At 36.9% G+C, this 24,135-nt stretch overlaps 1 protein-coding gene across 1 annotated transcript in view; it reads right to left on the bottom strand.

The window, feature by feature from the left end:
- Positions 1-24,135, bottom strand: part of LOC112830079 (ovostatin homolog 2-like) — a 47,816-nt gene that overhangs the window by 7,334 nt on the left and 16,347 nt on the right. The window contains exons 13-27 of the mRNA XM_073878001.1: positions 23,552-23,606; positions 22,971-23,116; positions 22,224-22,373; positions 14,606-14,776; positions 13,631-13,778; positions 10,969-11,074; positions 10,316-10,544; positions 9,807-9,936; positions 7,382-7,500; positions 6,529-6,580; positions 5,687-5,770; positions 4,334-4,510; positions 3,505-3,586; positions 2,542-2,698; positions 477-551 (exon numbers count right to left, since the gene is read on the bottom strand). Of these exons, the coding sequence (XP_073734102.1) occupies positions 477-551; positions 2,542-2,698; positions 3,505-3,586; positions 4,334-4,510; positions 5,687-5,770; positions 6,529-6,580; positions 7,382-7,500; positions 9,807-9,936; positions 10,316-10,544; positions 10,969-11,074; positions 13,631-13,778; positions 14,606-14,776; positions 22,224-22,373; positions 22,971-23,116; positions 23,552-23,606 (1,881 nt within the window). The remainder of the gene's footprint in view (positions 1-476; positions 552-2,541; positions 2,699-3,504; positions 3,587-4,333; positions 4,511-5,686; positions 5,771-6,528; positions 6,581-7,381; positions 7,501-9,806; positions 9,937-10,315; positions 10,545-10,968; positions 11,075-13,630; positions 13,779-14,605; positions 14,777-22,223; positions 22,374-22,970; positions 23,117-23,551; positions 23,607-24,135) is intronic.

Genomic DNA, 24,135 nt, shown 5'->3' with positions numbered 1-24,135 from the left:
ATATACTAATGACAGTGAAAATTCCTGCTATCTTAGTTCAGGAATAGATTTTTGTGTCAGATAATCTGAATTTGAGATTGGGGGTAGCCAACGTGAATCATGCTTAAGTTGAAAATGTTTACACACTGAATCGGTTAGACAAACAGAATATTGGGTTATTTATATACATAGAATAGGGGTTCTTAACCTGAAATTCATGGCTGAACTTCAGGAGACATTTCAATACCCGAAATGGTATGAAAAGCTTGTGTATGTGTGCACTTGTGTATTCTCCCTAGAGAAAAACTCAAAAGAGTGCTCATCACCAGTTTCTACAAATCAAAAAAACTGTGAGCAGCATTCACTTAAGGGGTGGTAATGAACTAAACGCTCTCTTGATGTTTCATTCAGTCTGAGAACTTCAGATCACTCTGAATCCATAATTGATTTAATGTGCATTTAAGTAACTGGGACTCAAGGACGATGGGAAGCCATACAGTGAAATTGAGTCCAGCTTCAAGGAAGGCTCCAACAACATATGCAGTGAGTAAAATGTCCTCTTCTTCTCCACCCTAAACAGAAAGGGACAATTAATCGGACAGGACAGTAGACCACAAAAAAAAGAGCTATTCTTCTGGGTGCCTGGGTGGCTCAGTCGTTAGGCATCTGCCTTCGGCTCAGGCCATGATCCCAGGCTCCTGGGATTGAGCCCCACATCGGGCTCCCTGCTCTGCGGGAAACCTGCTTCTCCCTCTCCCACTCCCCCTGCTTGTGTTCCTGCTCTCACTGTCTCTCTCTGTCAAATAAATGAATAAAATCTTAAAAAAAAAATTAAAAAAAAGAGCTATTCTTCTGAAATGAAATGAAGTATGAAAGAAACACTAGAACAAATACACTTATTAAAAAAAAAACCTTAAATGTAATTTTAAAATTAAATGGTTAATAACTTTGCTATTTAAGAATCCACCAAGATTCATTATAGTAATGAAATTAAAAAATACCATTAATCTCAAGTATACTAATGACGTATATAATCTATTGATGTGACCTAGTCTTGGGCATGAATTCCAAGCAATTCATATGATTTTATTTTACTCTATTTGTTGTTACTTTGGAAAAGCAAACAAAGAATTTCTATTGCGGTGGGGCAGAAAGTTTCTGTGCAGCTGCCTGAACCTTCCTGGAAAAGTATCCTAATAGCTAACAATAGTCAGGTTTCATAGATTCTTACAGTGTAAAATCAGAAAAGCATTTTTAAGTTACGCAATTGTAAACTGACAGTGCACAAAAATGCCATGGGGAACTTAAGCCTTAAGTAAACCAGCATCCGCACAAGAGATTCTGATTCAGGCAGGAACAAGATACAGGGAAATGAATGAGTACTCTAATGATACTAATGCAAACAGCATTCAGATGGCATTGGAGATCCACTGATCCGGTAAAAACCTCTCATTTTCTCTATTCAAGCAAAAGGTGACCTCTTTCTTCTTTAGAAAATGAAAATCCGAGGAGCTCAGTTTTCAAGGTGCAAATAACTGTAGAAGGAAACCCTAAAGTAAGATGTGGGGATCCATTTAAATTATACCAAGTTCTATCACCATTCCACTGCAGTATAGGTTTTTATTTTTCCTTTGTTTCTTACTCCTTCCCAACTCAACACACACACACACACACAGACACACACACACACACACACAGTGTAACAATCTGAAAACAATTTGCATTAAATTGAATTCCACACAGAGTGGTCATTTGTCCAGATTTTGAAGTGGACTAGCTTTACATTCCAAAATCCAAGAATAGGGGTGGTGATTAAGAAGGATATAGAGGGAGCGCTGAGACTATTTCAGATGATATTAGGGGATGCTAATGCTAAAGTATCAGAGGGATTGTTTTCAAAAGGAAATACAAAAATTAGGAGAATAAAGGACACAGAGGATGGAATGGAGGTGGAGAGCTATATGCAAAGACAGGAAATCAGAAGGGAAAATGCCTAGTGATTTATCTAAATACAGAAAGGGAAAGGGAAGGCGTGGGTACCATCAAGGACATGGTTCATCTCAGTTGCATTCTGACCTACAGCAAACGAGGCCTTTATGATTTGACTTGAGAAGGTATCGGAAGAGTGTTTCACTGAAATGCTGTAAATTATTAGATATTCTTCCTGAACATCCATAAATAGGAATGAATTCCCTAATCAGGGCCCCGACCCTTGACATATTGTCTGGCTCCAAACATTTATGAATGTTTCCTTTCTAGGTTTCTCTTCTCTTCCTTCTCTCCTGTTTTCAGTTTATCCACTGAAGGAGACTAGTTGTATGGAAGAACTAAAGACAGCAAAGCAACCCACCGATTCATGAGGAGTTAAGTCTAGCTAGGGTTAGCATGCATGCAGTGGAATGATGCTGTTGACCAATACACCATGAGCCTATGACTTCAGCAGACTCAGAAAGGGTAATATTCACAGGAAAAATATTCCTGTTCCAGGTTAGTTAGATCAGAGATAGGAAAGGTAAGGCAATGCAAAGGGGCAAGGAAAGCCTCGTTCTGTTCGTCTCTCACCTCCCAGGCATTGTTGAAAAGCTTGCCATCACTTTTAAAGCAGCCATTTATTTTCTGTTTGCTTGAAAGCCAGATTAAGGTCTCTTTTTGAACTTGTTCGTCAATGTAAACATATTCCTTCATTCTCTCTAGTGTCTTAAAAGTAAGGGCACTGAGCCTGTAATGCAAATCACTAGTTAGGCAAAAGTTACATAAGAAAGAAATGTCATCTACTCCACGGGTTCATCACCATTGTTCCCTTCGGATAATGGATGCATCTAATTTGGCTAATGCTGACTGTACAGAATCTTTATTGATCGTGCATTTTTCCTTTGGGTCAGTAAAATGTTCCGAATATCAGTATGTAAAAAGAAGAGTGGGTCATTTCAGCATGTTTACAAACAAGATTCTTGTTTTATGGTTCACTGGATTATCTATACATGGAGATGGAATGGGTATAATTTGGTGGAGCCTTCTAGGTTTTTTGTTTCTTGTTTTGTTTGTTTGTTTGTTTTTTAGAGAGGGATGGAGAGAGAGAGAGAGAAGGGTGGGGAGGGGCAGAGGGAGAGGGAGAGCCCACTGCAGGGCTTGATTTCAAGACCCTGAGATCATGACCTGAGCCGAAATCTAGAGTTAGAGGTTTAACCGACTGAGCCACCCAGGCACCCTTCGGGCCTTCTACTTTTACTTTCCTCTCCCCTGACTATCTACATGGGTCTCTGAGAAGTGTGGACTAGCCTGTGCCATTTTCAGGGGGCTATCAGTAAATGATGAGACTTCTAGGCAAATTGACATGGCACTCCAGGTATATGGTCACATTAGAATTAGAAGAATCAAACACTTTAGCTTCTCTGATTCATCTCTGTAAATTCACTTTGAAACCCATTTTACTTCCAAATCCCACCATACTCAACTCCCTCAGACCGTCCCAAGCCCTCCTCAGATGACTCCTATACTATTTAAAATAAAATTTTCATCTCTTACCACATGCTTCCTTTCTGATTCCTCTGCCGAAACACACTATATGAACCATCATGGTTTTTGAAAGACAACTGCTTTTGATAACCTAAAGTAAAAAATCATAGGAAATTATCTTTTTAATCTAAGAAAATGAGAAGAAAAAGAATGGCATAGTACAAGCCTCGTGTTTGGGTTTTAGACAGACATAAATTACTAGATTGATCATTTCAATTTTAATTTCTGAAACTCAGGGTCTCTATTCATAGTGAGAAAAACTAAGTCCTACTTTATAGGGTATTAATGACAAGATATTACATGTGATTATGCCCAGCTCAGTAATAGGTACTTAACCAATCGTTTAATACCGTTTCGTTAAGGTTAATTGACTTCTGCGTTATCTTTCTGAAAAGAAAACCTGAAGAAATTGTACCCTTGGGCCTCTCCTTGAGAACATATTTTACAAGATTTATATACCCTTTTTCTACATACAAATCCAATCACTTCATTGCAATGGAACACCACTGAGCAAACAAATATAGAAGTTAATAAGTGAACTACTTATAGCTACTATTAGAGTAGCAACAAATGAGGTAGCTTGGCAAAATATTCAGATTAAAAAAAACCGAGCTCAGAATTTGAAATGTTATTGTTCTAAGTTATGAAGCTAAATGACTACAAAGATACTGAAGTAAAAAATAAAAAAAGAACAGTGAGGACTCAGAGCACCCCAGTTCAGAGTTCAGATCCACTTTCTCTCCACGAGAATACCTCATAATAATAGCTTTATGACATCGTAGTATTAGTAACAATTGATTTTATTTTCTTTGGGCAGAAATTACTTAAGTGGTCTCACCGTTAGATAAGAAAAAGAAAGCCTTAGATTTAACTTCCTCTGTCAACTGTTTAGTAGATTTCAGATAGTCAAGGACATAGGTGTCCGATGCTAGTAGGGCAATAGTCTGCTCTCCACATCCATAGGGCATTTGGAGAAGATTCTCCAGATTTTGCATTGCAAGTCCTAAAATATCCCCTAAAAATCAGAAAAGCAGAAGGTTACTATTGCTGCTAGTTGGCATCTCAGCATTACTAACTGTGGATAAAAGAGGCATGGTGGAAGCAGGAAATATTTAAAATTGCATTTAAAAGGTGGAGACAAGGAAAGTTCTCATGAGGTAATTCTAAAGAGGAGATAGGCATGAAGGATGAAGTTAAAGGAGTTTCTGGTATGAAAAATATTTCTGACAATCTCATTGACAGAGAGAGAGGGAAGTTAGAAAAGTGTGTGTGTGTTTGCTTGTTATTATTATTGTGCATGAGTTTTCCTGTTACTGAGGAAATTCCCACCATCTTTAACAAGCAGAGTTTATTCTCATTCTTCAAAAGGGAATTTAAGGGGTGCCTAGGTGGCTCAGTCAGTTAAGGGTCTGCCTTCGGCTCAGGTCATGATCCCAGGGTCCTAGGATCGAGCCCTGCATCGGGCTCCCCGCTCAGCCGGGAGCCTGCTCCTTCCTCCACCTGCTGCTCCCCCTGCTTGTGCTCTCTGTCAAATGAATAAATACAGTCTTTTTTTTAAAAAAAGGGAATTTAATATTTCTGATGAACAAACTATATAATAGAAGCCTTTGCTTTCTAAATGCCATTTATCATCCAGCAAAACAAGTGTTTCCTAGGGACATAGATTTGAAAATGGTACTACTGAACGCAACATATTTTAAGAAAAAAGAAAAAGAAGAAGATAACAGGAGAGGAAGAAAAGGGGAGTATGTCAGAGGGGGAGACGAACCATGAGAGATGATGGACTCTGAAAAACAAACTGAGGGTTCTAGAGGGGAGGGGGGGAGGGGGATGGGTTATCCTGGTGATGGGTATTGAGGAGGGCACGTTCTGCATGGAGCACTGGGTGTTATGAACAAACAATAAATCATGGAACACTGCACCAAAAACTAATGATGTAATATATGGGGTGATTAACATAACAATAAAAAATTAAAAAATAAAAAAAAAAAAGAAAGAAAATGGTACTACTGTAAGCCCTTCAGATCCCACGTGGAAACAAGCATACAGGATGACCTTCAACAGCACTTCCCTCCAACTAATACTTTAGAAAAGTCTCTCCATCCTGTTATTTTAAGGATTATTATTTTTTTAAGATAACCTCAATCAAAATTTTCAAAACATCGTGAAAGACAAAATTTAACCAACTTACCCACGACAGTGAAAAAGGCCCTGGCAGATCCTTCTACTACACTGTTTGGCAGGTCCAAAACTACCTGCTTGGAGGCTTTGGTCCCTAGAAAGAAAATATTGATAAAAAAGATAATGTGATAACTTTCTTTTATAAACAATAACAGCAGATGTGTGGGACAAACATATTAGGAAATAGGTTCCGTTATTTACTTTTATTTTGCAGGTTGCTTGTTAGAAAAGATGAAACTGACATTTCTGATCTAGTTTAGAATAACAGTACTTTCAGAAAATGGTATGTATATGTTTGTATTGGATAATGGCCCGTATTTTCCCCTAGTTTAGTGCCTCAACTACTTATGTATGAAAAAAGTGTAAAAAACTACTGACTATGGCATATAAAACAGCACACACAAAAGGAAAAGCTTGGAGACTCCCACTAAAATCAGATCAGCATCACCAAATGGCCACAAAGCAGGTGATTGAGGGGCAGCGATGTAGCTCTCAGATGCTTTATCCCAAGAGTACAAAGGGCATAATCCTGATCTTCCTCCGTCCAATACTGTGCTGCAATCATGACGAGAAGAGCCAAAAATATATAAGATGGGAAAAATGGGGTGAGGCAGACCAATGTCATAGGTAAACTAAAAAAAAAATATCTCATAAATAAATATACTTTTTATTAGTCAAAATTATACAATGAAGATAGGACATGAAATGAAGTAATCCTCCACTAGGTACTTAAAAGGGAATCACTGAGATGACTCAGTGGCAAAGAAGCCAATGTAGAAGGAGAGGAAATCAACTGATCCTATTGATAATTTTTCTTTGGGACTAATTTGACCACCTAAAAGGTCTTCTTACCTTTTGTACAGATAAGAAAACTTTGAGTCATTTCTTTTTCAATACCTTCAGGCTGTCAAAGAGTAAACAAAAACAAGCACAAAATAATGAGTCTGGGTCACCTTCCACGTAGGAAACATAATCAAGCATTAGCTCATATAGACATGGCTGGCACACGTTTGTCCCTGTGAGATGATCCATTCATCGCCCCCTTCTGTTTAAGTTTGAAAGTCACTGTACATTATTACCAAGACCCACTTTAGAACCTGTGTTCCCATAGTTCAGACAGAGATAACTTTGATGTCATTGTGGGACACTCTCAACTCCTCTGATCCTGTCTAGCATCTCCAACAGATAAATGAAAGTGTTTTGCTGAGTATGGACAGGCCAAGAGGCAACGTGAGAAATATGCACTGACGAGTGTTAATTCTTTTTGAGGATGATGAGAACGACATGGCAGTGTGGGACAAGAAGTTTTGTCTCGGATTTGAGAGTCAGTTAGGAAGGGAAGAGCAACAGGCCTACAGGAAACGTGAGCAGGAGTTAGCAAGATATCATCAAGCCTGTTTCAAGTGTTAAGTTTTACTATCCTGGGGTCAGGTATTAAACAAAGGATGAATTTTTTTTTTCCTCTAAATTTTTATTTACTTATTTATTTTTTTTATTATGTTATGTTAGCCACCATACATTACATCATTAGTTTTTGATGTAGTGTTCCAGGATTCATTTTTATTGCTGTTTTAATTCATATAAAATGGTATATCTTGTGTAAAAGTAACTATAGTCAATTAACTAAGACTGTTCAAAAAGAATGTCTTTTCATATTTAACTTATTTCTTATCTGGAAGAGCTTGACAGTTTTGCATGTACATACCTCTACCAACAGACTTTTGACCACAGTATCTTTCCAGTTTAGATTCTGCTGCTCAGGTCCTTCTTTTGGGCAGGCACTACTTTGTCTGGACTCAGCAACTACAGTGATATTCACTTTACCTGGAAAACATTCCCGAATATAAGTTAAATGATGATTGGCCCCTCCTTTAATGGGAAATGATTAGAGTCTGATGAACCACATCTTGAATTGAATGAACTGAATACTATTATAATATTTATGCTTAGACCAAAATAACGTGCTCTTTCTCTTGCCTGAAGATAATTTGGTATGTTCTGTTTTACCTGCACCTGTTTCAAGATTCCTTATATTAAATAAATATTTGTTATCTAAAAAACAAAACAAACAAACAAAAAGCAGAATCATACCTATAAATACAGGGAACAAACTGATGGTTGCCAGAGGGAAGGGGTTGGGGGGATGGGCAAAATGGGTAAAGGGGAGAGGGAGATACAGGCCCCCAGTTATGGAATGAATGTCCTGGGAATAAAAGGCACAGCATGGGGAATAGAGTCGGTATATTGTAAGAGCCTTGTGTGGTGACAGATGGCAGCTATACTTGCGGGTAGCACAGCATAACCTACAGAGATATTGAATCACTATTTGTACACCTGAAACTAACGTCACATTGTGAGCCAACTATACTCAGATAAAGTTTTGAAAAATCAACCAAACAAAAAATAAGTGACTCATTTACTTAATTAAAAAGTAAGAAATTTTAAGGAAAAATAATTTGCAAAGCCAACAGAGCCAGTTCCTTGATAACTGCTTATAAAGGTTACATATGCCAATATGGGCACATAACATCAAATAGCCAGGACCCCTAACTTCTCCCAAGTTTGAACGAACAAAAATAGTAAAATATGACATAGTGGAAAGGGCATTGGATTTAAATTAATGCTAGCAAGGAATCCATTTTTTTTTAACTTCTTGTGAATCATAGGTCATGCAATTAAAACTGATCTTCAGTTTCCTTACTTGTAAAAACTAGATGATTGAAAAAGAGATTTCTTGGGGCGCCTGGGTGGCTCAGTTGTTAAGCGTCTGCCTTCAGCTCAGGTCACGATCCCAGGACGCTGGGATCGAGCCCTACATCCGGCTCCCTGATCAGCAGGAAGCCTGCTTCTCCCTCTCCCACTCCCCCTGCGTGTGTTCCCTCTCTCGCTGTCTCTCTCTCTGTCAAATAAATAAATAAAATCTTAAAAAAAAAGATTTGTTTAGTATTACTGTATGTCTATATATATATATATATAACCAATTTACTATTCTTGTTTTTGCTTGTCACTGTGTTTTGTCTCATTTGTTTCTTTTTAAGAAAGGCTTTGATTTTCCATTCTTAAAACTATGTCCCCCACTTAAGGCCATAAAACTTGCCACAAAAAATGCCATGCAGTGTTCTATCTAAATTGCCAAGGTAAGATTTTTGAAAACATAGTGTAGTCAGAACAATTGAGAAACAAAATCTATCAGGAAAACTAGTTTTAGTCAGACCAACCTCACAGGTGAACTAAAACAATCTCATAAATAAACTCTTTGCTGCCGCAAATAATACAATGAATAGGGGACATGAAATAAAGGAAATTTTAATGACAATTTTTTACATGAGTGAAAATGAGTATCATGCATCTACCACACCTAGCTTTTTCTGTGTACTAGACTCTTTTTAACCTTTCCCTTGTATTTTCAACAGGATACTTTCAAATCTATTTTTTTATATTACAGATAATATATGCATGAAGACAACACTCTGCTCAGTGTTTGATCTCCATCCAAGTGTTCAGTATTTTTGGTATCTCATGATATATTTAGTAAATTCGCAAATCCTGGCAATTTGTGATTGAGGAATAATTTTGGGATGGGTGACACCTGTTCATGATGGTAGGTGAAGGAGCAAATTAGAAGTGAAGGAATTGGGCAACATTAATGAAAATATAACTTTCTCTTAGGATATAATATGTGGATTTGATAGATCATGAAAATTGGCATTTATATCGTATTTCAATCACGTTATGCTTTGATACAAATGAATGGTGGTTTTGCTCTACATAAGCATGAGCTACTGGAAATTAGAATATAAAAATAGGATTTTTAACTGAGAATTTTAAAAAAGGAGAGGGAAAAAATTATGTTTGTATAGAAGATGTAAGGAAAATAAATGAAGGCATTAAAAATAGGCTGGTTTTCCCCTTCACCTATTTCACCCATCCCGAGGATTAAAAGTGTACTTACCATGACGAGGCCTGAATAATATATAGAATTGTTGAATCACTATATTGTGCACCTGAAACTAATATAACACTATATGTTAACTGCACTGGAATTAAAAGTAAAAAAAAAAAAGTCAGAACAAAAAAAAGTAAAAAAGCCTGGCTTTCCATGAGAGATTGGCACACACGTAGCTGCTTACCCAACATCTTAGGTGATAGAGTCCAGACATAAGTTTTCTTTTCTCCAGCTTGGATAACCTCACTGCTATTGTTTTTAGGGGTGCTGATATTTGCCTCAAAATCCTGAGATGCTTCTAGCTGAACAGAAATCTAAAAAAAAAAACCCAAAAAAACAGTCATGTAATGAGGGTGGCACTCTAAATTATTTGCTGTTACTACTCCTCTTCCCATCTTGAGAAAATGAACTATTTTAAGTTAGCAAAAATTAAAGATACCAAATGACTTTTCACAAGAAGAAAAATAGGCTAGAACGCACATCATTATGAAATGACATTGTCAAGGCAGTATTTAAATCTTTGCTGTGCATTAAAGCAACTGTCTTTGTCTAAGGAATATGGAAACAGGTCTTAACACTTTATAGTACCATTTGCCCTTGAGAATAAGAAGAATATGGCAATATTCAAGGAAAATATTGAGAGATCTTTTGGCTTTGTTAGATTTTGTCTCCAGGTCAAAGGGAACAGCTTACCTCTACACATGTGTTCAGGTAGCTGAAGACATTGACAATCAAATCAGATTGTTCATTTCGAACAACTGAAAAGGGCAAGGTCATTTCAACAAAGAAAGGTTGGGAGATTTCCAGAGTAGCTGTTGATGAAATGCCAAATCCAGCATGACCATTCACACAGAAGCCATCTGCCTGCCACTGGGTTATAGTATCAGGGATGTGGAAGGACAGATTTGCTGAGCCTGAGGAACTAAGGAGAGATCACTGATGAAATGCATTCTTTGTCTAAACAAGGAAATTTAGTCCAGAGCAAGCAAAAAGGTATTAACTGAAGGTTAAAAGTAAGTTAAAAGGTTTAGACAGAGCATTAGATAACAATCTTGAGAGCTAGATTTCTACGAAATTTATCCTTAAAAATCTCACATTTCTTTAAACACTGCATTATTTTTTAAAAATTGAGGCAGCTTACTTCTGTCTGCATGAGATTAATAAATGAGGAACAATGCTATAGAAAAAAAATAAAATAAACTACGTGGTCAGTACATACAAATGAAGAGTATAATGTATTTTACAAATATGGCACTGCTTTATATAGCCAGGAGTAAAGTTTAAGAGATCACAACAAAAAGAAAATAGAAATAAAGACATGTAGGAGAGAAAACTCAAAAACTCACTTGACACTGACGAGGTCCCATATCCACGTCTCTGGAAAGTTTGTTCTTACCGTTTCTCTTATAGCCTGTTCTACATAGTCAAAATTCTCCTTCATGCCTTCACGAGCTAAAAGAAAAGAGAAAGGCTTTCTTTGGAGAGAATAAAGGTATGGGCTTCAATGACACACACTTTTAGCCATTTCTTTAACACACATGCTTTGCTCCCAGGGCTCATTGCCAATAAATGTACATCTCAACCAAGGCATCAACATTTTGCTGTTCAAATCTCTGCCATTACAAAAAACAACGACAAACAGACAAAAACAATAATCAGGCTACATTGTTCCTCTACAACCAAATTTAGAGAAAGTGATTTTTATTCACTGAATGGAGTTTCTCATTGGACATCCTGGTGCCTGCCATTTCCACTATGCTAATATTACCTTCCCTGATGTTTCTAGTGTCATTAGTATTACTAATCCTAAAGAACACTTTCTTTCACTTGCTTGGCCTCTAGGCTGTATTTGGCATTCTTAATCACGGTGTTCTTAAAACAGTCACTGTTGTTAACCTCTGTGACACCATATCCTTCTTGTTCTCTTCTCTTTTGCCATTCTCATTTGAGGATGTAATCTCTCCCTCTTTGACTTGTTCCTAACAGCTCTGTTTTATTCACTTCTTTATTCACTGTCTCCCCATTGACAGCCTCACACATGGCGCCATTACAATACCTGAGCTGATGTCTGCCCCTTTCCTTCCACCTCTGCGTCTTTTGCCTGGACCTCTCTTCTGAACTCCAGACTTATGCATGTCACACCCTTATGCACATATTTCTTTTCAGATGATTTTTAGGCATTTCAAGTGCAACTCTTCCAAAAGTAGACACATTATATCTTCCCCCTGCTTCTCGTCAGTATTTCCTGTCTCCATGAAAGGTACCAAAATCCACTCACACAAATCAGAAACTTGAGTTGTCCTTGATCCCACACTTTCAACCTGCATTTCTTATCCTAACCAACCTGATGAAAACTGCTGGAAAACAGCTCCCAAATCTATCCATGATTCTCTATTTCCACTGCCTTTTTATGGTAGTCCAAGCACCACTGTCTCTCAACTTAATTACTAGCATTTAGAACATTTCATACAAACAGCCCAAATCCCAACCCCCTTTTCCACAGAGCAGCCAGGGTTCTCTTTTAAAAACACATATTAGATTGTTGGCTGAAAACTTGTCAATAGTGCATTATTCATGAAAATGAATTCTAAACTCTCTAAGTCTTCATGAACTGTCTTCATGAGCTGTCTATCCCTCTTGTTTCGGCTGCCCTTTACCTTGGCTCTGGAGCCACCCTTCTGACATTCTGAACTGCTTTTATTTTCTTAGCTAGTCTTTCAGAGTACTTCCCTCTCTGCTTGGAATGCCCTCTGTCTCTTTTTGTGGTGCATTATTATTCATCTTTCAGGTCTTGGTATAAATGCTCTTTCCTTTAGGGGGATATAGTAGGCCCTTGAGGAATTTATATCTTCTATTCACATTCTTTCCATGTAATGCACTCTCCCAAGGCTTTTGGAATTACCTGTTTCACTGTAATGCTTCCCTGTTAGACTAAAAGTTCTAGGACAGTAGAGATTAGGCCACTGCATTTACAATGTGTGACTCAGTGCCTGGCCTCAATAAATGTTTGTTGAGTGAATTAACAAATGCATAACTGAAGAAAGAAGAGATGAAAATGAAAGACTTTGGGTTTCAGTATATTCTATTTAAAGATACTAAAAAGTTGAAATGTTTCTGATAAAGCTTACTGAATATGGTGTCATCGAATAGAAGAAAAGTAGGGAGCTTCAACCTCTTGACTAGGACTCCAAAGTGGTTTCAAACTCGACTTTATAGGGCCTCTTGACTACTCACCAAGTCCACCCCTGTATAAAGTTGTCAGGCCTTTCATTTTTCTCGAGTAGTTTCTGGTGCTCATCTTCAGGAGCAGACCCACTTCTATTGATGGACTAATTCAACGTTATGTAGAAGGATTTAAGAGTGCTATTCAAGTATTTTCAGACCTGGAATTCAGCTTTGATTTTAGTTCTGTTTTGCTGATCTTGTTTCATTTTGCTTCTCTGACTAAATTTCTGTTTTGAAAATCTGCCTAGTTACCCCATTCATCTAAGACTGTGGCTGATTTTTGTGCTTATAGCCTTTCCAATAGAAAATGGACTAATATTGGAACATGCTTCCCTGATACCAGCTTTTTGGCTATCTTGGAGTTAAAATACCCTTTGCCTTGAACTCTATGTATTATGGTTTATACATAATAAAGGTATAAGGGCCCCATCAGGACACCTCATTCTCCTGTATCACACTCACTTATAACGACTGTCCTCCCACATCCCTCATCCCTACACCTTGCCTGCTTCCTATGCTCTTCTGATATTGTGGTCTACCCAATAAAAATAAATTTCCTTTCATAGCTGAAGCTAAATCTTCCCTTTAACAAAACCCAACCAAAACAAAAACCATTTCTGGTCTGACTTATCCTGCTTTATTCACTTGCAAGATTTCTAGATGTAGCCAAAAACATGCTACAATTCACACCTAAATCCCAATTTTTATAGTTTTATCCCAAATACACCCAATTCCATGAATTCTTTTCGCCATCTCTTGGACACAAAATTTTAGGTTACCCACGTGCAGTTCCAGATGGGGCATAACTGTACGCCAGTGCATATTCTTCTGAGGCTGGATACAATGGCCTAGGGACTGGCAGCCTTAGCTCCATTGAACATACTTCTGGTTTCCGGTAATGAAGATTGGTAAAGACTTTCAGACCCATAGCCTTCAAAGAAACAAACAGCAAAAGAAAGTTGCGCATTTCTTTCATGCAAGAGCCAAAAAGGCCTATCAACTATATTATAATCATAAGTAGATGATATATACAGGTTTCCTCTGCTAGCAAGGGTCTGGGATTTTAGAAGTCAAGTCACCTCTATTTGATGTATGGAAAGTCTTTAATCTGGAACAAAAATAATAAGCACTATGATTTATCTAGCATTTATTTGCTAGGATTTGGCTAAGTATTTTAAATCATTCCTCATTTAATTCAAAGGGAAAAATACTTATGAGATAAGCACTATCATCACCTTAATTAACACCAAACACACACACACACACACACACACACACACACACACACAATGCAGTCAGTCTTTTGGAGAGTTGGGACTGAAGCTAAAGTCTGTCTAATTATATGCCTCTTTTCTTCTATACGTCTGACCTCAATTATAAAGATCCTTTTGTGGAGGCCTCGGCATATCTAATTGATAGCCTAGGTATAGATGGAGGCTGGACTATATTTTAGCCTCTTGATTTGATGATTTCTGCATAACATTTATTGCAGTAAATTGAAAACTGTCTCATTACTTCAAACGTGAGATTTTTATAACTTCACTGCCACTTGTTTATTTTTTAAAAAGGAGAGAAAAATCAACAAAATTAATATCTCCTTTTTATAAGACAATTTCTGAGTGATCTTTAAACAAATTACGGACACCAATCTCCAAGAATAGGAAGAAAAGTACACAGTTAATAAAACACAGATATGCATTATGAATACTAAAGTTAAAATTGAGATGAAATAATTTTTAAAATCTTAAGTGATCTTACCCTGAGAATATCATAGATGTCTCCATCCCCAGAGGGGCTTACAGGTATGTAAAATAAACCATTGTAAAACATATCCCTTTGAGGAATGCAAGGGTCAAGCTTGCCATCATCAAGGTTGAGCCCATGATGGAAATAACCATAGAGTTCTATATTTGGAAGCAGGTTGTACACCTATGAGAAAAATCACATGGGTCCCAATGATTTTAAGCATTCCTTTTATTTTTACAAAATTGGCAAGTTTTGTGCCATTATATATATATATTTTCTTTCTTTCTCTCTCTTTTTTTTTTTAACAAACCATTGTGTCGAGGGCTGACTTTCAATAGATCGCAGCGAGGGAGCTGCTCTGCTACCTACGAAACCCCCATCCAGAAGCAGGTGTCTACAATGGTTTAGTACCAGGTTCCCCACAAGCGTGCATTGCGTGACGGGCAAGGGGGCGGCCCCCTTTCCAGCCGTGCCCGTTTCCTGGGAGGAGGGGCTCTCCGCACCGGACCCCAGTCCCGTCGCGGGGCACGTCACGCCAGGCGGGGTGCGCCCGGTGGCCTGCTGGTGGGGACGGCGAGAGACCGGCTATCCGAGGCCAACCGAGGCTTCGTGGCGCTGCCATATCGTTCCACCTGGGTGGGATTCTGACTTAGAGGCGGTCAGTCATAATCCCACAGATGGAGTTTTGTGCCATTATAATTTGTTCTTTTCTTTAAGAGCATTGCCCTCACATAGAAGACCTGAATAGCCATTTTCCCAAAGACATCCAGAAGGCTAACACACATGAAAAGATGCTCAACAGTACTCATCATCAGGGAAACACTAACCAGACCATGATGAGATACCACCTCACACCTGTCAGAATGGCTAAAATCAACAACACAGGACAGAATAGATATTGGTGAGGATGCGGAAAAAGGGGAACCTTCTTGCACTGTTGGTGGGAATGCAAACCGGTTTAGCCACTCTGAAAAACAATATGGAGTTTCCTTGAAAGGTTGAAAATAGAACTACCTTATGATCCAGCAATTGCACTACTATAGGTATTTACCCAAAGGATACAAAAATACAGATTCAAAGGGGTACATGCACCCGGATGTTTATAGCAGCATTATCAACAATAGCCAAACTATGGAAAGAGCCCAGATGCCCACTAACTGATGAATGGATAAAGAAATGTGGTATATATATATATATATATATATATATATATATATACACAATGAAATATTACTCAACCATCACAAAGAATGAAATCTTGCCATTCACAAAGGTGTGGATGGATCTAGAGGGTATTATGCTAAGCAAAACAAGTCAGAGAAAGACAAATACCATATGATTTCACTCATATGTGGAATTTAAGAAATGAAACAGATGAACATATGGGGGGAAGAGAGAGAGGGAGGCAAATCATAAGAGACTCTTAAAGATAGAGAACAAACAGAGTTGATGGAGGGAGGTGGGTGGGTGATGGGCTAGATGGGTAATGGGTATTAAGGAGGGCACTTGTCCTGTTGAGCACTGGGTGTTGTATGTAAATGATGAATCACTGAATTCTACTCCTGAAACAAACATTGCACTCTATGTTAACTAACTAGAATTTAAATAAAAATTTGAAGGAAAAAAAAAGAGCCATGATGTTTAATCTAACACCTTTGAGTCAATTCATCCTTTCCCAGAAGAGGGAAACTTCAATTTTGTTTGAGATGGTCAACGTCACGCTCATAAAATTTTTCAGGTTTAGTTCAGGACTTAGGATAGCATGTACGCAAGAGACGCCTGAAGATCTATGGATTATTCCGAGGCCTAATTTACACAAGATCCATTGCAATTATAATGCTAGAACCCCCAACTGTCTGGTAGCTGTCTGATTTTAATCTTCTTACATATCTTCCCAAAGCAAATATAAAATCAAAGAGAAATAATAATATGCATGATTGTGTCTTTAACATTATTACTGGGATATAGATAATACCATGACCTTCAAATTACTGGTTAGTAAAGAAATAAACACCATATTCCAACACAGCTCTGTACTGCTGCTGAAAATCTGAGGGTATGCAAAGTTGGAGAGGAAAGGTTTAAGGGAGTAGGACAAAGAAGAGACTGGATGGAGAAATGAGAGGAGATACACACCAAATCAACTCCAGATAAAGAAAGTACTACCTTCAGTGTCAAAATATGAGTCATAGCTCTTAGATTCAATATATGATACAAGGGAGGGGATTGAAATGAATGGGCCTGGAAGTGGCAGCTCCCAAAAGCATGTTTGATGGGTAATAGTCAGATTATTAGAGCAGGTGTGATGCTCCTTGGAAAGGGAAATAAAAATATGCCCATCTCCACTCCTATTTCCATCATTAACAACTTTTTTTTAAAAAAGAAATTGCATTTCATTAAAATAACAGTAAAAGGCGCTCTACCCAGGAACACTGTCCACAAAAATATTAAGAACTGGAGATAATTAATTCCATACAAAACCAGTATAAGATAAAATAGAAAATACAAATCAGAACATTTTAGCTAATGCAACTTAACTGCTAAAGTAACTAACTAACTGAATATATAAATAAATAAACAGAAAAGCCATCCCAAAACACTTCATATAAATCAAATAATCTTAAACATTCATTTGGGGTATTAAAATAGCACCATGAATTAGAAATTCAATAAAGAAAGGATGGAAGAATGGAAATGAACAAAATCTAGGAAGAAATAAAATGATAATTTATTAAAGTCAGAAAAAGTCAAAATAATATCAGAAATAAACTCCATAAGGAGCTCAAGAAAAAGCAGACTGAAAGAAAACTTTAAAAAGCAGCATAAAAATAAAGAAAAAATGACTAAAAATGAGAGAAAAATAAATTAGAATGAGTCATAGGCAAAACAGTTGAACTGGAAAGCCAGCAAAGAAGATCCAGTATATTTATAGAGTTTTTCTAGAAGGAGGAAAATGGAAAAACTAATATTTAAAATTATAATCCAAGACAAATTTTAGAAATAAAAGATGAATTTACACAATGCATGGGTCTACTGAATACCTGGTGAAACTTCTCCCAAACAATAGATTCTGAGAGATTTTACTAGAATAGTTTTACTAAAGCTGTTAGACTTCAAGTATTAAAAAAAAAAAGAAGAAAGAAAGAAAAGCCCCAAGGCCTTCAGGCCAAAAAAAAAAAAAAATTCAAATACTTTTTAAGGGCAAATGAATTAGACATGTCAGAATTCTTGAAAGCAATATTCAAAGTAAGGTAATAGCGGAACATCATTGTCACGAAACTTAAAGAAAGGGGAAACAAGGATTTAAGATATAGATAACTTGTCCTTCCCACAAAAAAGCTTTAGTGAAACAATTGTGAATATGCGAAAATCAGGGAATTCTATACCCATATGACTTTCTGAGGAGTCTAGTATAAAAAAGCTTTATACAAGCAAAAGGTGACTGAGGAAGTGGGCAGAACTTTGTGGATATGAAGAGAAAAGTAGAATGTAAATGTAGTACGTTTTGACAAAGAAGTAAAGATTCAAATTTAAAATGAGAGAAAAGGGAAAAATACAATAAAATTATGGACTGTGGTGTAGGTAACAGGAAGGAGTCAAAGGATACTACTTAAATATGGCTAGATTTAATTATGAGGCAAAAAAAAAGTGAGATTAGAGTATTATGAAAGATATAAATACAATCACTAAAATAAAAATTAAGCCTCAGCTCGATACAAGAAGAAATTTGAAAACGTAGCAAAGAAAAACTCAAAAAGCTAAAGAAATAAAGTAAATTTAAATAATGCACAGTAATGATAACAAAAACATTATGATAGAGTTGATATCTAACATATCACTCATATCAATACAAGTGAATGGACTTAATTCTCCTTAAAAATGGCTTTTTAAAAAAAGCAAAATCCAGCACTATATAGAAAAAACCCCATAAGATACAATATTTCAGAATATTAAAACTAAAGGCCAGGTAAGTGAAATTAATAAGAAAGCAGAGGTTATAATTATCTTGATATCAGAAAAAGTAGAATTAGGGCCAAAAGGCATCAGATAAGATAGAGAAGAGCACTTTCCAAGGCAACCCCTCCATTGTGTAATAAAGGTATAAGAGTTATGAATATCTGTGCCCCAGATAATAGAGCAGCCACTTACACAAAGCAGAAACAACAAAAGATGCAAGGAGAAGCAGACAGAAACACTCTTAATAGGGTAGTTTAACACACCACTCTCAGTACGAGACAGGTCAAGTGTATACAAAAATAAAAACGGAATCTTGCCATTTGCAATGATGTGGACGGAGCGAGAGAGTATTATACTAAGTCAGAGAAAGACATACCATATGATTTCACTCATATGTGGAATTTAAGAAGGGAAAAAGAGAGTGAGAGACAAACCAAGAAACAAACTCTTAACTATAGAGAACAAACTGATGGTTACCAGGGGGAGGTGGGGGATGGGTTAAATAATGATGGGGATTAAGGAGTGCACTTGTGATTAAGCACTGGGTGTTGTACGGAAGTGTTGAATCACTATATCGTATACTTGAAACTAATATTGCACTATATGTTAACTAGCTGGAATTTAAATAAAAACTTGGAAAAAAGTCAGATCTTATGGATATAAAACAAACTGATAAAAGAGACTACATCTTCTGAACTCAAGTGAAGCATTCTCAAAATCTGTTCATATATTTGGGCACACAAAAAAATATCAGTAGTCTCCATAAAATAGAAAGATTACTGATCATGAGGCAATATAACTTGAAATTTAAAAAAATCCCCAAATAGGGAGGCCTGTCTACATATAAATTATAGAATGTTCCACTAAGTCAAGTTTTCAGTGAAAGGCTAAGTACAAATATTATAGAATTTCTGAAAAATGAAGAAGTTAACTGCTACAGATCAGAATCTAAGGGATACTTTAAAAATAGAGACCAAAGAAAAATTCATAGGCCTTAACACTTAAACCAATAAAAATAAATAAATGAAAATTACATAAACTACTAAATAAAAAAGCTAAAAATAGCACCAACAAAAAGAGCAATAGTAAAGAAGTAATAAAAAGTAATAAAAGCAAAAATTAATGTAGTACAATACTCCAAAAAACCCCATTACATCAAATTAATCAACCAAAATCTGAGTTTGAAAAAATCAACAAAATAGATAAATCACTCACTAGCAAATTAATAAGGAGAAAAAAAGGAAGAAAGTAAAAATATACAAAATAAAAGTTACACATAAGGAGGAAAAAATTAAGGAAAAGAGGACATTTGATGAAACCTGAACATAGCTGGCAGATTAGATCCAAAGTATTGAATCAATGTTTAATATCCTAAATTTGATAACTGTATTGTAATTATGCAGGAGAATATCCTTGCTCTTTGGAAATGAACACTGATATATTAAGGAATAGTATAGCATGAAGTATTCAACCCACTCTCAAATGGTTTAGGAAAAAAATGGGAATGCTATGTACATATATGTGAGGCATGTGTGTTTGTGGTAGGGGGGGAGACAGAATGAGAAAGAGAAAATAAATGTGGCAAAATGCTAAAAACTGGTGAATGTGGGTAAAGAGTATGTGAGAGTTCTCTGTATAATTCTTACATTTTAAAAAATTATTTAGGGCTCCATGGTCAGCAAGGAGTCTGCTTGAGATTCTGTCCTCTCCCTCTGCCCCCCCTCAAAATAAAATCAATAAATAAAATCTTTTTTAAAAAAGGGGGACAATTGCATGGTTCATTTGGTTAAGTTTCTGGCTCTAAGTTTCCGCTCGGGTTATGATCTCAGGGTTGGGAGATTGAGCCCTGTGTCGGGTTCCGCTCAGTGCAGTCTCTTTGAGATTCTCTCTCCCTCTCCCTCTGCCCCTTCTCCCCCCGCAGCTCTCTCTCTCTTTCTCTCTAAAATAAAATAAAATCTTTAAAATTATTTAAAACTAAAAATTAAACCAACATAATATTAAAAGTACTACAATGAATAATATGAATTGGAATACACTCATTTATATAACATTGTTTGATTTACACTATTAATATGGCTATAGATAATAAACAAGGGCAACCTCTTTTGGCTTTGATATCATATTCAGATTCACTTGAATCTTCTGGTCTGGTGAAGCGCTTCTGAAATTTTCTACTGGAGGACCCTTAATGGTTTTTCTAAGACCTTGCTACCTCCAGTTGTAGGAAGAATGAACAGAAACTATTTACTCTGATTCCGTGAAACTCTTAGAAAAAAAGTGCATATATATTTTCCACATTTATAGATAAGTTTCTCCTTTATTTGTTGATACTTTTCTAACTGCCTCTGAAATCAGTTAGAAGCTTCTTAGCACCAACAAGAAATTTATATCTATTTAACTTTTACACTGGGAAAAAATATACAGTTTTATGTCATGGTTAATCATTATTAGCATATTGTTATTAATTAATTTTTATAGTTTATATTTAAAACTAGCTGTACTATAGAATGTTAAAAGCAGAAAACAAAATTGCATTTTTCAGGGAGATCTCATTTATAACATATATGTGCCTTCAGAAAAGAGATTTAAAAATTGCATCACAAATGTTCATTTCTGCACAATAAGAGTCCATTTTGTGAAATAAAAAAATATGTCTAAGTGTCAAGATAATGAATGACTTTGAGGATTTCCTTCTTTATGTCTTTGTGTATTTTGCACATTTTCTACACTACACAGGTGCTGTGGTCTGAATGTGTCTTACCAAAATATACGTGCTGAAATCCTAATGCCCAGTGATGGAATTAGGGAGGTGGAGCCTTTGGGAGGTGATTGGGTCAGGAGGCTGGAGAAAGTAGAGAATGAGGTCCATGCCCTTATAAAAGATGTCCCTTCCACCAGGTGAGATACAAGAAGTCCGCAAACCAGAAGAAGGACCTCACCCTACCATGCTGGCTCCCTGAGCTCAGAATTTCAACCTCCAGAACTGTGAGAAATATTTTTGTTGTTTATAAGCTGCCTAATTTGGGGTGTTTTGTTGTAGCAGCTCAAATAGATTAAAGCAATAGGTATAATTTTAATAAGAAAAATTTTAAATTATTAAATTTGTTGTGAATAGGATCATACATCTCAATATTTATATGTTCTTACGCTAAAAAATAAAGGGAAAATATCCAACAGTTATTAATGAAAACAATTTTGCTGTCAAACTCGAGACTTGCTGGTCTGGAAATGCTTATGAAAATATAAGCTCTGTTAATAGATAACAACTTTAGATACTGTATCCAAACATATCCTTCAACCAGAGATTTAACTTTAGGTTTCAAGAAAAATGAAGTATGTAACCCATGAAGGAACAAAGGAAGAAAATATTTGATATTCTCAGCATGTTTCATCTCAAATAAAAATATCAGCTGAGGGCGCCTGGGTGGCTCAGTCATTAAGCGTCTGCCTTCAGCGCAGGTCATGATCCCAGGGTCCCGGGATGGAGTCCCATATGGGGCTCCTTGCTCAGCAGGGAGCCTGCTTCTTCCTCTGTCCCTCACCCTGCTCTCGTGTTCTCTCTCACTCTCAAATAAATTTAAAAAAATCTTTAAAAAAACAAAACAAACAAACAAACAAAACATAAGCTGAAGGGAAGGAATCCGGATGAAAATGAAAAAATCAGAGAGCTTACACTTTCAGCTGACAGCTTGTGTTCTGATTTCAGCAGAAGAACACTTTTATCCACAGCCCGGAGCGCACAGAATGAGTCAGGGGCTGCTTGCAGGTAGAGACTGGTGCTGGAGCCGGGTAACCCCCGCTCCTTAGAGAACTTTATGCTAACCTAAAGTGGAAGAAGTAAAGGAGAGTAAGATAATTTTAAAAATAAGTTGAATAAATACATTTGAATACATTCAAAATAATTTGAATGTACACCATCTTTTCCAAATAAATGTTTATGGATTTCTTTTTTTTAATTTAAAAGATCTTATTTATTTATTCATGAGAGACAGAGAGAGAGAGAGAGAGAGAGAGAGAGAGAGGCAGAGGGAGAAACAGGGTCCCCGAGGAGCAGGGGGCCCAATGCGGGACTCGATCCCAGGACCCCAGGATCATGACCTGAGCCAAAGGCAGATGCTTAACCATCTGAGCCACCCAGGCACCCTGTTTATAAATTTCTGTACCTGTGTTTCTCCTGCCTGTTCTCACCCTTAACTCTCCCTACAAGGACATCTTCACCATCCTTCTATCATCTCAGGATTGGCACTGCTACCAAAAGTTACGCATTCTGCTTGGCGATTCCCCCATCCCTAATAATTTAGTTATACCAACATTTACTCTGAGATCACCATGTAAAGGTGATAGTAATTACATTAGAAGACAACAGGGAGAAAACTGCTCACTGCTCTCTCGCAAAGCAGGCAAGAAACAGAAGCATCACCTTGTTTTTAAAGCACTTGTCAACCTGGAATCTGGCACTGTCAGCCACAATTTCCCCGCTGGGGTGAAGGGTGTAGACCAGCATGACAGCCACGGGAGCCAGATCAGCACTGATGTTCATCGGAAATGAGAAGCTGCCATTCCAGGCTGTGTAAATAGGAGATGGCATTAACTGATACAGTGCCCGAAGTTTCCTGGCTCACTGGCTACACTTAGCTAAAAGAGAATGGCTTATGGAAAGGAAGAGCAAATTGGGCTTTATTTTAAAGGCAAATCAATTAAATAATGGGAACTATGTACACAAATAAAAAAGACTGCATCATTTAAGCACTGACAATATTTGGGTTTTGGACATCACTTTTCTATAACGCGCTTGATAACCTGGCGATAATAGAAATAAGGAGAAATCTTTCTTTGAAATAGTTGGAAGGATATCCTGAGCCATACTACTGCTTTGCAGCCACTGACCGTTAACATTAAGTGCTCTTCCTAACCTCCTGACTCTATCCCTATAACATTTCCTTAAAAGGAAAGAAAAATGAAGGCAGAGTCCATAGTAAAAAATGAATGCATTGTGTATGCCTTTGTTTCTGATTTCCTTCTGCCCGCTGAGGAAGATAGCTGCTTTCACCATCACCTGTGCAGAACAAAGAAAACAAAATGTGTAACATCATACTATTTCACAGATATTAAAGATGGATAATGAATGGTCTAATGAGAATTCTATTCCAAAGAGACGGTAGCTTCTAAGAACAAGTATAAAAAGTAGACTCTACACAATTTGGAAAAGAACACAGAAACTATGATTAATTGAAAGCCTATTATGTGCTAGAAACTGGGTGAATAATATGCAGTGTACTGTGCAAGGGGGTATACAAAGCTCTGAATTACTTAGATGGTCCGGCTTCGAGTAAGCCAAGTCATTTCACTTCTTCACCACTGTTTCCTTATTTATAAGATGGAGATATCAATTGGGCAGAAAAGTCTAGCTTTTCACTTGCCTTATAAGGACAGAATGGATAAATACGGGGACAGAACCAAAAGAGTGAATTCCTTTTACCACTTATCAAAATGAGCTTTGCACCTTACTCTCTGGTATCTGCTTAATGTACTCTCCCGAAGGGTCATGAATCCTTGATATGAGTTATAATAGAGTGCTTAAAATA

This window comes from Callorhinus ursinus, unplaced genomic scaffold (assembly GCF_003265705.2).
Source record: "Callorhinus ursinus isolate GAN/ISIS: 27379988/994484 unplaced genomic scaffold, GSC_fseal_2.0 scaffold27, whole genome shotgun sequence".
Lineage (NCBI taxonomy): Eukaryota > Metazoa > Chordata > Mammalia > Carnivora > Otariidae > Callorhinus > Callorhinus ursinus.
The sequence above is the reverse complement of the archived record's forward strand: the minus strand, read 5'-3'. Positions and strand labels throughout refer to the sequence as shown.